The sequence below is a fragment of the Syngnathus typhle genome, linkage group LG3 (genome assembly GCF_033458585.1).
Source record: "Syngnathus typhle isolate RoL2023-S1 ecotype Sweden linkage group LG3, RoL_Styp_1.0, whole genome shotgun sequence".
NCBI lineage: Eukaryota > Metazoa > Chordata > Actinopteri > Syngnathiformes > Syngnathidae > Syngnathus > Syngnathus typhle.
In genome coordinates this window covers 12,344,995-12,359,606 of record NC_083740.1, presented here as the reverse complement: position 1 = coordinate 12,359,606, position 14,612 = coordinate 12,344,995, and the positions used below count along the sequence as shown (strand labels likewise).

The 14,612-nt window shown below is 37.8% G+C and overlaps 2 protein-coding genes across 2 annotated transcripts; both read left to right on the top strand.

Moving 5' to 3' along the window:
* The first annotated feature begins 305 nt into the window (after positions 1–305).
* lg3h19orf53 (linkage group 3 C19orf53 homolog) lies at positions 306–2,596 on the top strand. Its single transcript, XM_061275391.1, has 3 exons — positions 306–431; positions 1,021–1,076; positions 2,110–2,596. The coding sequence occupies exons 1-3, from the start codon at positions 341–343 to the stop codon at positions 2,251–2,253; spliced, it is 291 nt and encodes a 96-aa protein (XP_061131375.1). The 5' UTR covers positions 306–340; the 3' UTR covers positions 2,254–2,596.
* A 2,013-nt stretch (positions 2,597–4,609) lies between these two features.
* chrnb5a (cholinergic receptor, nicotinic, beta 5a) lies at positions 4,610–13,927 on the top strand. Its single transcript, XM_061275431.1, has 9 exons — positions 4,610–4,747; positions 5,017–5,079; positions 6,637–6,782; positions 7,529–7,573; positions 7,658–7,767; positions 8,137–8,663; positions 9,471–9,961; positions 10,804–10,949; positions 13,281–13,927. Exons 2-9 carry the CDS (start codon positions 5,028–5,030, stop codon positions 13,294–13,296), a joined length of 1,533 nt encoding a protein of 510 aa, XP_061131415.1. The 5' UTR covers positions 4,610–4,747; positions 5,017–5,027; the 3' UTR covers positions 13,297–13,927.
* Positions 13,928–14,612: the final 685 nt, after the last annotated feature.

Genomic DNA, 14,612 nt, shown 5'->3' with positions numbered 1-14,612 from the left:
TAAATTACTTTCACAAACAGAAAATGAAACTGAATGATTGATTGATTGACTGACCGAAATTCAAACTACTCTGGATGATTTGGTCCTGTTTATGCAAGGGTAATATCTGACTTTTTCTATTATTTTATGTTTTTTTAATGTGTGTATAGCTACAATGCAATCAGGTACTGTCTTTTCACATAAGAAAAAAATAAAAGTACAGTAAAATCGTTTGTTTTCATCGCATGGTTGCACGATTTTAATATCGTAATCAACCAATAGATGGCGGTAAGTAGGAAGCTAGACCACGGGCTGAATGACAGAAGAAGACCTTTGGCTTTTTATCTTCCGGTTCGTCAACATGGCTCAAGGTTCGCAGAAGTTTAAAGCTCAACGTCCCGGAGCCCCGAAAAAGCATCAACAAAACAAACAGAAGGGCCCAAAGAAAGGAGGTATGAATGTCATATTTTGCCAGTTAGCAGCTGGGATAAAAGACAAAAGGTGAAACAATTAATGGTTGAATGTCACCTGCACGTGGGTCTGTTGACACCGTTCGTACTACCAACTTTCCCAAACAATTACCAACCTAAAATGTCTTGATTTGTTCACAGTTCCCTGGAAAAGGTTTATATTGGGAAATAGCCTTTTGCGGGGAGGTACAGAAGCATCTGGCCATTCGGCCGGATCATGTATTAGACGGAGTGGCAGATGTCCCCCTTGGAAAATCATTGTTTTTGTAACGCGTAAAGGAATTCCTGTAACCACTGAATGTGACGTCATTTGGAAAAGCTTTAGACTGGCCTTCGTTTTGTTGCATATCAATTAATTGAAATTTTGATGATTGATGAAGGAATTCTCAAATCCTACTCAAAAGTACTGTTGTTTTTTTGTCGACGGCAAAACTCACTCACAACCGTTACTTTAGTGCTTATTTACAGAAAACGAAACATGGTCCAAGTGTATTTTTTTAGTCTACTCATTCTTCCAGGCTGTTTAAAAAGCTTGTCCTGAGTAAAAGAAATTTTTTTCTCTCTCTTAAAGGGAGGATCATTGCACCCAAGAAGACACAGGTTATTCAACAACAAAAACTCAAGAAGGTAAGGTTTCTCTCAGCTCTCATTTATAACCATCCCAATAATCATATACTCTATCTTGATGATGCTATAGAAATAATTCCACTAAAATATGCTTTTATTGAACTATAATCAATCTTCAATATATCAGCCAACTCAAATCCATTGGTATAATTGTAGCGAGACACTCACACTATTGTTTTTTATGTAATGTTTTACAGTTGTGGCCATATGTGTTCTTTCACCCCAAGAATTACTGGGAATACCATTTTACAACTGCATTAAGTTAGTGATCCGGAGGCTACCACGCATTATGATGTAACTACGAATTTAGGATTCTATGAAGAGAACTCCATCATTTGTATTTAGGCCATATTTAATTCTGCACACTTGTGTTGTAGTTAAGACTTACAGTGTGGGTGATTTGCATTTAGTTAGATGCTGGTGTTTTTTATGAGACCAAACTGAATAGGGCACTCCTTTTCTTTTTTTTTTTTTATCATGAAGTATACGTTCATGATTTATCCCGCTCATGACCTTTAAACACATTCAAACTTACTAAAAGACACAGTATTTCCTTAGCGCCAGTGCTCCTTCTCAAAAAGTAAGCTTGCTTTAAGCTGTTTGTCAGTCCCACTGTAAAACAGAAATAAATAAAAGTGAATTAAACATTGAACACAACAATGGTCACCCAAACAGTATAATTTTGTCTCAAGAAAGTATGTTAATGTACTACTAACAATGATTATATTTAAATAACTATTGTCTGTGTCCCCTGCAACCTGGCTGGCAACCATCTCAAGGTGTACCCTGCCTACCGCCCTACGCCAGCGCGATAAGACAAAAGTAACATTGCTTTGTTAGTGTAGCAACAGTATGTGACCTACCACTTCTTGACCATTCATCTTTGTTTTCCTCCTAAGTATCAGGTTTTGCCTTTTGTGCGCTTTTATTATGTTATTTATACCTTGAGATTTTTTCCCCCCTCAGTATTGAATTGAATGGTGAATTCTACCATCGTCTCAAGTTTATGAGCCATTTGTTGTTTTCCCAAAAGGGTCTGGAAGTTGCCATCAGGAACAAGATTGAACATGATGTGACCCACAAGGCAAGCTTATCCCTGCACAAGCCCCTCAGCGTGGTCAAAGGTGCTGAAAAAAGCCACCCTGGAGCCGCTCGGCCAGGAAGCAGTTCCAAATAGGACATGAAGAACATTAAGACTCTACAGGGAACACAAATCTTCAAAGTTGTTAAGTCCCCAAGTGTTACATCTTTACAATGATGTGTTTTTGTTGCTCTTGTTTCAGTTTTCTGTTCTATAAAAAGAAGAATAACTTGTGAGATTTTGTAGTGGTGAAAATACTTTACTTGAAGCTGTATATCTGGGGAATGTATCTATTCATTAAACAAAGTACATAATTTGTATAGTAAGCAAGAGTTGTGACCTGAAAACCTAGAATGCCAGAGAGAGGGTGCCCACACCCACAGTCTTATAGCAACAAAAAAAATGTCATTAAACATGTAATACATTAACAAACATTTAATTGCTTGCCGTATCATTTCCTGATTATTTCTGCTTGAATTTTTAATACAGAGCAGTAAAACTGTAAGACTTTGTAATTTTCAGAATCTGTCATGGTGGTTTTATTGCCACCTGGTGGTGTACATTAGTCACAACATAGTCAACATCCAATACAGTATTTATGAATTAAGGGTTAGGTTTAGCAATAGGTGGATTCTTTTTCTAAAACGTCATAGGTATAAATGCCAATGCATGGTAAAAACTCAAATGAAAATTTGCGGTTGACTAGTATACGGCTTTAACATTCTCGCTCTAGTTTGCTTTAGACACACAATGCTCTCATGTGGCTTTGTAAACTAACCCCCCCCCCCCCCCCCAAAAAAAAAAAAATACACAATGCTCACTCATGGCCAGTGCCTTCACAATTAATCATTTCTCATCACTGCAGTTCAGATGGATTTTTCCCAAGTAAACAAGCATATGTCTTAAAAATCAGGAGTGAGATTGCATATTTTCTTTATTTCTTCCATGCATGACCCAGGATGGTTCCAACTTCTGTGTTAGTGGACTGTGACACGAATCTCCTCGAATCTCCATGATGGCAAATTGTGCGTGCACTCTGTTGCGCTGTTAAAAATACTCTGGCTGCAGCTCTCACAGGAGCAAAAAAAAAAAAAAAAAAAGAAGGGCTACAATATGGCAAAACATATTGTACAGTATAAAAAGTCTTCTCAGGATGCCAAATGGAGCTGTGCCACCTCACAATACAAAACATCAAATAACATTTTTATAACTCTTATTTATTAATTATAATTATTATTTATATTATTTAACTTTTTTTACTCTCAGAAATGCAGTTGTGGTACGTTAGCAGTCTGTTTCGGCTTACTTAGGTTATTGCCAGTCGTCATCTTTTATACTTTTAGTTATCTACCTATCTACTTTTCGAAGGCCAGCACCCTCATGACCTTCAGTCTGCCCCCCCCCCCCTAAGTCATTGGCACAAAAGCAATTCGAAACCGCTCTCCCCTTAAAAAAAAGATAAAAACAACAACCTTTTATTGAGAGCCAGACACAGCATTGTAATTTTGAAATACACCTTTAATAGGTTTAGAGCATTGTTGTCAAATCCAAGGACTGAGGGCTACAACCAGCCTGCCAAATCACGTTACATGGCCCAAATTTATTTATCAAAAAATCTGTACTGACATTGAAATTTCGCTTCACATTTAACCCCAACCCAACCTGGCTCCCTGTGATTTTTTCCCCTCTGCCACACGCTTACCAGTGTCATCAAATTGACTCATTTTAAAGACATGGTTGACATCAAGAATGCACTAACAACAGAACTGCGCAGGATACTCAAAGTATCCTTGTAGTACTGCCTGAAGGTGGGGCAGAGAAGGCTGGGGAAGAAATCCTTTTGAAAAGGAACACTTAGTTTTAATGTGAAATATATCTTTTGTGACACCAGTCCTAGAACTTTGCACGCACATACAGTTAAATATTTGTGTGCCACAATTTTTCATGACTTGAATTTCAAATTCAATTTATTGCTAACAATAGCCATTAAATATTTTCTAGGACATTGGTGTATGCGATGAGTTGGCTATGAATTTATCGTGGTTTTTTTTCATATTCATAACCACCCTGTGAGTGAAACCATAACTGTGACAAATGTGACAATTGACTCATCTGATTTGGAGTGTGTTAATATTTTGTCATGCTGCATGGCTTATTTTCTTATTGCCTTTTTTTTTGTTTAGGTGACTCACTGTTGGACATTTCTTGGCTTTTAATGCATTCAAGAACGAGAAAGGCCAGTTGGGCACAAACTTGGAGTGTGTTAATATTTTGTCATGCTGCATGGCTTATTTTATTATCCCCCCCCCCCCCTTTTTTTTTTAAGGTGACTCACTGTTGGACATTTCTTGGCTTTCAATGCACAAGAAGGAGAAAGGCCAGTTGGGCACAAACTGAACAATGAATCCAAATTATGACGTGACTACAGACCCCCCCACCCCACCCCATCCCCCTCCAAGTCCGAGCTTCGTTTTAAACCTGAAGTGGCTCAAGTGGGGAGGTGCGTGCGCGCCCTCGGAAGACGCATCCCAAATACATACAAATTAAACTACTTTGTGAAAAAGGAGAGAAAGGGATCTAAGATTTTAAGGTAAGCGCTGATATTCCCCTCAGAATATAAGACGAACCAATAAAAGTACGCGTAGTGACATTTTTTTTTTAGCGAGCATGCTGTAATATACAAAAGTCAGAACTCTTGTTTGTATGCCTGGAACTGCGAGGGCGCATTCCTGCCGCAAACAGCTGGAGGAGCTTTAAAGCCACCAGTGCGAAAGTTGGACGAGAACAGCCATATAGAAGGACTTTCTTTCTTTCTTTTTTATTTTAAGATTTTCACCAATTGTTCCCATTTATCTCAAGTTTGATCGAGGATGGGGATGAGAATCAACGCCGTTCTCCTTCTTGCTACACTCTGTTTTACAAGTAAGATGGACTTTATATTCTATATTTTCAACTGATGTGAGGATGTGTTTTTCGTCTTGTTGCTATATACATGGGGCGTAAACGCACATGCATGCACCGTGCATCAATGTTTTATTTAAATAGGGATCATTGTCCTTAATTCTTTATTCTCGGAATTATTTTTCGGTTAGATGTTTGGACTGGGCAAAGAACGAATTTCATCCAAGGAACACTTAAGCGGACATACAGTGACATTAAAACTCCTCCACAATGTATTAAATAATTGGGGGTCATATTGATCAGAGATTACCTTCCCTCCAAAACTACATCCAAGATCAGTATAAAAACAGCAAGGATAGCAATGCGCAGTTTTGAATAATCTGTCAAAGAGGTACTACGCATTTAATTACCAGAACAGTATGGTATCATCATAAACAATAAAAAACATCCATGCGTTTATTATTGCGGATGGTGTTTGATGTAGTTTATGACTGCATTGCATCATAACTGAGATGATTTGTAGCTTTTATTCTTCAGCAATATCCTTCTCCAGCAATATCAGCTTGAACAATGAGGCTATTAAAAATAAACGCCCAGCACTGCAATATTATCTTTGCCGAGGAAAATTCTGGGCTGCAGCTTTTCCATGAAATTGTGTTGGATGTTGCAGGTAAACTATAATGAAAAAGTCCAGTGAGCGTGTGCAGAAATGGCTGTGTGGTGTTTCCTCAATTTCTTCACTTTACATAGTAGCCAAATGCTGGTTGTATGTGGTGTCCATTAACTTAAAATATCTCTACCTAGAGGCAGATGGGTGCCTTTAATAATTTACCAATGGTCCTTTCAACCTATAATCAAGGAAGCAGAAATCTGATCGGAAGAAAGGATGGCTGACTTGCTTTATTTTACGGAGACTTTTCTTTTTTTTTTTCAACATAAATAAGTTGTTTTGGTTTAAATCATATATCCCTACAAATTGACATCTGCTCCACAACCATTCATCTGACAAAGATGTCAGATGACAGAAACCAGAGTAACACATTGTACTCAAGACAACGATACCCTCAAGTCATGGTCTCAATTATTTAAATGATGGAATCCATGTTTGTATCTTCCAGCATGTTGTTTTTGATGTGTGGTGGCACGGTGCACAAACATTCAAATCTTGCCATTTTTATGCAGACAATTTTAATACATTTACAATGAACACGTTGAATGCATTTCATCGTATAAACTATTGTGTCAATTTTAAGGGCAACATTATTTTTCACAATAATTTAAGCAAATTTAGTGGGATGCAACTATATTTACACTAACATTCCGTATTATGCATTTGCAAAACTTAAGAGGTCCTGCTTTCGAATCTCAGCTCAGGCTCAGTTCAGCACAGCATGCGAATGAAACAAATTACATGCTATATTTTAATTTCATGATACCCGTCAATTTATTGGAGTACACTTTTACACCACTTAAACTCAATCATGACCCTGACTATGATGAGCGCAAAAAAATAATTAAATCAAATAAATGGAAGAATGAATGCATGAAACGTGTTGTTGCTGTGTTGCGATTCTTCAGGCAGCAGAGCAGAGAGTGCTGAGGAGCGGCTGGTTAATTTCTTGTTAGGTCCTGAACGCTACAACAAACTGATCCGACCGGCTGTCAATAAGAGTCAACAGGTCACCATCTCTATTCGAGTGTCACTGTCTCAGCTCATCAGTGTGGTGAGTATAACCATCATTGTCATTGTCTTACTCAAGTTGGATTTCAAATCCAATTGCCAGTGGTCAAGCACCATTCGATACATTTTATTACAGCTGGCGTGCAGAATAACTGACTGACTAATGACGCAGATGATTTCATGAACTTGATTTTATTATCTTCAGATATGGTAGTTGTTTTATAGCCTGAGAAGTACAGAAGCCAACAAAATGTTTCCTTATCTTAACTCAGGATTTTGGATCTGGTCCTTAATTGACCTAATCCATCTCTTAATTCCACCACCATCACATTGTAATTTTACAAAACGATATACAAAAATACAATACATAATAGAGACAGAGGCATTTTGCGTACTGCCATTTACTGTTGCACCGATTGCAACAAAAATATCCTCCCTATATTTTAGCCAGAACAAAAAGAACTCCCCAAGAAAACATGCTGCTTTAAATATTTCTTAATCTATTGTTATTTATTAAATCCACTTTAGCATTTTTAAATGAGGCCTCAGGGCATGAATACAAAAATATTCAACTGACCAACCCACAGAGCTGAAGAAAACACTTTTCTTTCTAGCTTTTATACAATCCATCGCAACCTCCCATACAACTCTTCACAACTAATATTGAATTTCATCATTGATCATCGTGTTGCTTTGATTTGATGGAACCAAATTTTACAAGCCATTTTGATGGTTAATTGTAACAACTATTCATCAATGAGAAGGTAATATGGGACTGTTCTCTTGCAGAATGAGCGAGAGCAAATAATGACGACCAACTTGTGGCTGTCTCAGGTAAATGAAACTAATTGTGCACAAGTATTTCATTACATAAAAGGGATGAAATTTGATTTGGTTGACTAAAGCATCTTTCCACAGGAGTGGAATGACTATAGGCTGAGATGGGACCCAGAAAAATTTGAAGGCATAAAGAAACTTCGAATACCCTCCAAACTCCTCTGGCTTCCTGACATTGTGCTGTACAACAAGTGAGTGCGAGGATGTTATATATATTCATTTATGTTTTCAAATTGAACATAGGGCAGAATGGTTGGCTGGTGGCTACCGCCTGATGCATACTCCAACTCTCACCTGGTGCCAGCTGGGCTATCCTTCAGCTAACCTTAATGAAAAATATCAGTATGGAAAAAAAAAATACTCGTGATGTGGTTACGCACCAAAAAATAGCTCATTACATTTTGGTGCAAAAATGGTACACATGTATCGTAAAAATCAATCTATAATTATCTCAGACAATCAACAACTAACTGGATTTGTGTTTGTTCCTGGATGATTTTTTCTTGTCCCACCACTACGTTACTAATCCTTACCCTTTCCTGCCCCACATGTGGTCACAGTGCGGATGGTGTGTATGAAGTGTCCTTCTATTGCAACACTGTGGTCTCCAACACGGGGGACATTGTTTGGCTCCCCCCGGCCATCTACAAATCAGCCTGCGCCATTGAAGTGCAGAACTTTCCCTTTGACCAGCAGAACTGCACCCTCAAGTTTCGCTCCTGGACGTACGATCACACAGAAGTTGACCTGATTCTCACTAGTGACTTCGCCAGCCGCGATGACTTCAAACCCAGTGGAGAGTGGGATATCGTCTCACTCCCAGGACGGAAAAATGAGGACCCGAATGACATCACTTACCTTGACATTACCTATGATTTTGTTATCAAGAGGAAGCCGTTGTTTTATACCATTAATATGATCATCCCTTGTATTCTGATCACCTCTCTGGCTATTCTTGTGTTTTACCTGCCATCAGACTGTGGCGAGAAGATGACCTTGTGCATCTCAGTGCTGCTGGCACTCACTGTGTTCCTGTTACTTATTTCAAAGATAGTACCGCCCACCTCCCTTGCAGTACCTCTCATTGGTGAGTTCTATTTTCATTCACATGTGCACAATAAGTGAAAACTTACATTTGGATGTTTTTATTTTTACAATACAAGACAAGGGTTCAGGAACAGCACCATGTTCCTAGTCATAAAGTAAAATTGAGTAAGTTATACTTGCAATTGTGGAAGTGACGTGCACTTTTTCTGTTTCTTAATTAGGGTGCATTCAAAAATTAAACCTAACCCCTCAAAATTCAAAATCTGATTTTAAACTCAGTGAACTCTGGAAGAGCTGATTGTTTGTAATGAGATGAAACAATGAATATAAACTTAAATGACACAAAATAAATTATTTTTGCAACATGGGGGTCAGACACAACATACATTAATTTGTGTTGAGGAAATTGCTGTAAATTAGTTCGGCTTATAATTAATTTTTCCACTTGACGTTGAATCAGTTCAGAGTCCAGTTCTCATTCAATTACGGATTTGGGTGCATTGTTCACATTATAGTTTATTCTCAAGGCATATGACTGCACTGTGTAATTAGTCAAACATTTCAACTGCTATGATTGGTTCATTGATATCTTTGCAGTGTGTGGAAGTATACCCTTCCTTCTCATAGCATGGTACATATTACAACAAAAATTCAACTCAAAGGAGTTATTAAATTTAATGGTGAATGTAGTAAGACATCATCATGTAATAGAAAGGACCAATAATATGCATAGCTCATTTTTATGCATGACTTTTAATGTGAAGTTGGAAAAAATGGAAATGTTACATTCTGTTTTGGGAATTCTGTGTGAATATTATTCCTGGTTATGGCTCTTCTTCCGTTTTAGGTAAATACCTGATGTTCACCATGGTGCTAGTCACGTTCTCCATTGTGACCTCCGTGTGTGTTCTGAACGTCCATCACCGCTCACCGTCCACTCACCATATGCCTGAATGGGTGAATCGCCTCTTTCTAGTACAACTTCCTACTTTGCTTCTTATGAGGCGTCCAGGTGCAAATAAAGTCCGTGACAAGCTCAGGCGGAAGTATCGTGACCGCAGCGCGGCCAGAAAAAGTCCTTCTCAGACTGCAACTGATAGACATCGTTTCTCAAATATAAGACTTGGTGGGATTCAAGAAAATTCTGACTCATTCTATGTGAATGCGGATTGGGCCCACAAGTATTGTTGGAGGGTGTCAGACATTCCGGATGCAAGTGGTGGATGTTCAGACACCCCAAGGCCTTTGCGCTCTCAATGGGATGCCGACCTTGAGGAGGCAGTGGAAGGTGTGAAATACATCGCTGAGCACATGAAGACAGAAGAGGATGATGAAGGAGTAAGGGCAGTAATATTTTGTGGAAAAAAAAAGATAAAAGTCAATGTATTGATTCAACTTGTGTATTTTTGAAAATTAGGTAAAAACACAGACTCAAATATACAAAAGTACCAAAGTAAAAAGTTAAAAGCGCTTAGAGATAATACTTGTTTTGATAACTTGGAACAATAACAAGAAAAATAACCTCACTGCACTCAAAGGGTTTTCTCTTTTTTATTAATATCATAGTGCGCATACTGAAAAGAAAGGTCCTGCTGGTAATCTTCACTTTTAAGTATTGAAACTATTTCCTATAGCTCTGCTATACAGAAATTTATTATTAATATTGTTATTATTATTTTTACACAATGCATAGAAAGTAAAGGTACCTGTTTTATAATGTAAGGGAAAATGTAAAAAGTTGATGGAAAAATAATATGTAAAGTACTGGTACCTGAAAAATCCATCCAGTGAAGAAGTATTTATATTCTGGTTCGTCTGGTGGAACAACCAAATTGTTACAGCTTGGTCTATCAAATTTCCAAATACGTTTGCACCTGCACGAAGATCAAGATCTGCCCGTTTTTACGCCCGAGCGCATATGAGCTCTTTACAAAAATAGAGCCCCATTTGTGCAACTTTAGATTCAAAAACTTTCAGAAAGCTCCCTTGCTTAATAAATATTACAGAATCTTAATTGCATGTTAGTTTAGTGGATCTTGAGCATTTGGTGCGCTGGTGCAGTCACAATCTCAGCAGCCATTAATAAAACACAAGCCTTTCCTTATAATTCAGCTTCAACACCCTAAAGCACAGAAAACATTGTTATTGTGTGTATTGTTATTGTGTGTGTTGTGTTTCAGATAATAGAGGACTGGAAGTATGTAGCCATGGTGATAGACCGTTTGTTTTTGTGGATCTTCATCCTGGTGTGTGTGATAGGAACACTCGGGCTCTTCATGCAACCTCTGTTCCAAAGCTACAACACACCAACTGCTGATAATGCTGAGTAAGTCATGAACATACTACAACTACATACAGCAAAGACTATGCTTTCCTCTCATAGATGTTTGTTGGAAATTTCTGAAAAATACATAGGCCTATACATAAACTCAAACAAAATAGCTTGACTAGAAAGCACTCAAATAGCACAAAACAAAACCCTGATTCTTCATGCAGCAATTCCCCTAATCCTGTTAACACGGACGAAAAAACCAATTACATTAAATATATATGTATATTTTTAAACAAGGTTCAGTATTAATTCCAGTTAGGTACTGTAGCTAATTGGCTGCAAACTTTATGGGAGGAGGATGCATGGCTGAAAGGATAATTGATACATTTTGGTACAGATTAATCTGGTACATGTGCAACCAACTTCCTTACAGAATAAAAACATTCCAGAACAAACTACCTGTAGAAACTTGAAATGATTGTTGACATTTAATATGTTTCTTTTTACACAAAATGTCTTCAAGAGGTACCATAGACAATAATATCCAACACAATGTTTAAGATTAGTCTGTATTTATTGCATTTTTATAAATAAATCCTATACATGAATTTCTATACATGAGCCGTCAAATAAAAAAAGTTTGGGTTCAAACCAATCACGACTAGCATTGTTATGCTGGTTATTTTGGCATATAAAGGAAGTCAGCTAAACCAGTTTTCAGTTTGGTCACATGACATTGTGAATTTCACTAAATGCCATACAGCGGTGGTTATAAAGGTTTGTATGTTAACCTTATCAGTGTCGTGCGGGCAGGTTCATGACTGGGGAGGCGACTACGTCACCCCCCCCAGTGATGTCCATTCCAGTTCTTTTAAGTGAACTGAATCTTTAGAATAAGTTCACTCAAAAGATTCGTTCAAAATAATCGTTCAACGAATCGTCCCCCCCGACACAGATCCGTTTTTTAAAATTAAAGATTAAATTCCCAATGATTGTCACGCACACATCTACGTGTGGTGAAATCTGTCCTCTGCATTTAACCCATCCCCGTGTGATTTTATTCCATCCCCTGGGGGAGAAGGGAGCAGTGAGCAGTCACTGCAGCAGCGGTGCCGCGCTCGGGAATCATTTTGTGATCTAAACCCCCAATTCCAACCCTTAATACTGAGTGCCAAGCAGGGAGGCAATGGGTCCCATTTTTATAGTCTTTGGTATGACCCGGCCGGGGTTTAAACCCACGACCTTCCAGTCTCAGGGCGGACACTCTACCACTAGGCCACTGAGCTGTTTTTTGTTTGTTTTTTAACTTCAATAGGACACAACTAAGCAATACACCAGACAAAAAACAATCAAGTAAACATACGGTAACGTCGACAAAGGCAACGCACACATCTTTCTCTATATTACAACATCCCGTGGGAACAACAAATACATCAAACAATACAACTACCCCCCCATATTTTTCTTTTTATTATATATAATAATAATAATAATTGGCTCGGGTAATTCACACATTTCTTTCCATAATACAGCACCTACACACTAATCCGTTGGCAACAGTCTCTCACCCGGTCGTGAACGGGAAGTTGTGTCACTGACTGAATTTATTTTTTTTCTCCCCCTTTTCATGATGGCAGGGGAGGCCTCTTCTGCCCGCACGTCCCTGGTACTTATAGATTAAACGTAGACACACCTAGTTCAAACGATCAGGATGTTACCAGGTTCCTTCACAGCTTGCTGATGAGATGATCATTTGGATCAGGCGTGTTGAAGGAAGAAAACATGCAGGATACTGGCTCCTGACGTCATAGATTAAGGCCAAGTGGGGCCAAGTGTATGTCATGCCACCTTTCAATGCCTTACTAATGCAAAGTAACTCCTAAAAAAGATAACTCTTGTTAAGATGCTACACGAAAAGAAGAACAGTGTACTGCAGACATTCTTTTCTTTGAGTTCATTACTGCATTTAGGCAGGTGATTCGTTTTACAGTGTAAAATATTGATTCAGCCTACTTCACAGAGTGAGCAGCAGAGCAGATACAACCTTAATCCTGAAGATAGATCCAATTCGTGATGGTTGCTTCTTTTTGTGTTCTATTCCAAGACCTACTATCATACATCCCAATGTAAAATTAGAAGTTGCTGAGATCTGGATCTTGGTCATCTGAGGCTTAAAAAAAAAAAAAAAAAGTTCTTTACAAAGACAGATTTTTTTTAGAGTTTTTTTTTTTTTTTTGTGAATTTGTTCTGTAAACATGCACTGATAAAAATACTGACATGAAATTAGGCCTCAACTTGTAAGCAATAGCATTCAATGTGATAATACTTATGCAATACAAGAATGAATAATACATTCTAACTCAACTTGTGTTTTTCTTTCCATAGGTATGGAGATTTCTAGGATGCAAGAATAAAATTGTCTCTCATTGACCAGAGTTGGCACACTATACCTACTACATATATCCTATACCTATATACACTCTACTTTTCTGATCTGCTATGTTGGTGGAAATTACACTTTAAACTCTGTTGTGCAGTGGCAGCTGGATGAGTTTTCTCTTCCAGCGATATGGACAGATTTGTATGTACGGTACATATGTACATTCTTTTAATTATATGTCATATGTATGACAAATGTGAAAATAAGTCATAGTTTCTATATTGAAAGCTTCAAGGTAGAAACAATGACAAGGAAACTCTTTTGGCCTACCTTTTAATTTGACTAGACTGCACTTCCACTGCTCTACCACCTTTGTTCTACTTTTTAACACAATGTAATCGTAGTCTTTTGAAATAGATGGTTAACTTTCATAATGTAGAGACTAAATGTTAACTACAGCAGTGGTAACTTTCCCATTTTTAGTTCATTCCTACTATGAAATTAGGTTTACCAAACACAAATGATTTAACGAGGTGTATGTTTTTGCTGTGGCACTACTGGCACAAAAAAATGTATGTATGAATTTATATTCTATCTGTTGTTCCATTACCAGGCCTTGAAATACAAGATTAAAAAGAGGCATAAATTGTAATGTTGGATGTTATGCAAATTTCACTACATGTTCTAAAATGTATTGTACAAAGTATTGACCACTTCCTTTGTTCTATACTCAACAGTGGATTCATTTTGACATTGTAAACCAGTAAATAGCAAGACAGATAGCATTACACAACATTTGCAAATCCCTCAAAATTTTACTTTAGGGTAGGGTGCAAAGAATGCACCGATACAGGTATTTTAAAGTATGCTTCTTCTTCTAGTAGGCAATAACAAGGCTGTACAACTGCCTTGAACATCGTTGAATAGGTTTTGAGAAGTGAGTATCCAGTATAACTTGTTAATCAGTTAACAAAAAAAAAAAAAAAAAAAAAAATCGCTGACGGTATGTTGAATAAAATTGATGTATGTACATGTTTTGACTCTGATGTTTTCTTTAAAATGTGTTGATCTGAGAATGAGTGGAACTATTAATCTGACAAGTGTATGGTTTCAATAATTACGCTTTTCCTCTGTTGCCGGAATAATAACTAACCAGGTCAGTACAAATGGACCTTCTCAGTCTGTCACTGATGGACTCCCCTTTCGATGGCACCTGAAGGAAACACCCCATGCGTGTCTCACCCATGTTTGTTTGCATGGCTGAGTTCACCAGGCTCAAGCGTATAGGAGGGGCTCCACATCCTCAGACGGAAAAAAAGATTTGAACCTGACTAGAT

Bases quoted from the DNA above. Each gene is read 5' to 3' on its own strand.
- lg3h19orf53 (XM_061275391.1), top strand. From the start codon at position 341: ATGGCTCAAGGTTCGCAGAAGTTTAAAGCTCAACGTCCCGGAGCCCCG. The intron at 432-1,020 runs GTATGAATGTCA...TCTCTCTTAAAG, and splicing joins GAAGGGCCCAAAGAAAGGAG to GGAGGATCATTGCACCCAAG. The intron at 1,077-2,109 runs GTAAGGTTTCTC...TTTTCCCAAAAG, and splicing joins AACAACAAAAACTCAAGAAG to GGTCTGGAAGTTGCCATCAG.
- chrnb5a (XM_061275431.1), top strand. From the start codon at position 5,028: ATGGGGATGAGAATCAACGCCGTTCTCCTTCTTGCTACACTCTGTTTT. The intron at 7,574-7,657 runs GTAAATGAAACT...ATCTTTCCACAG, and splicing joins CCAACTTGTGGCTGTCTCAG to GAGTGGAATGACTATAGGCT. The intron at 9,962-10,803 runs GTAAGGGCAGTA...GTTGTGTTTCAG, and splicing joins CAGAAGAGGATGATGAAGGA to ATAATAGAGGACTGGAAGTA.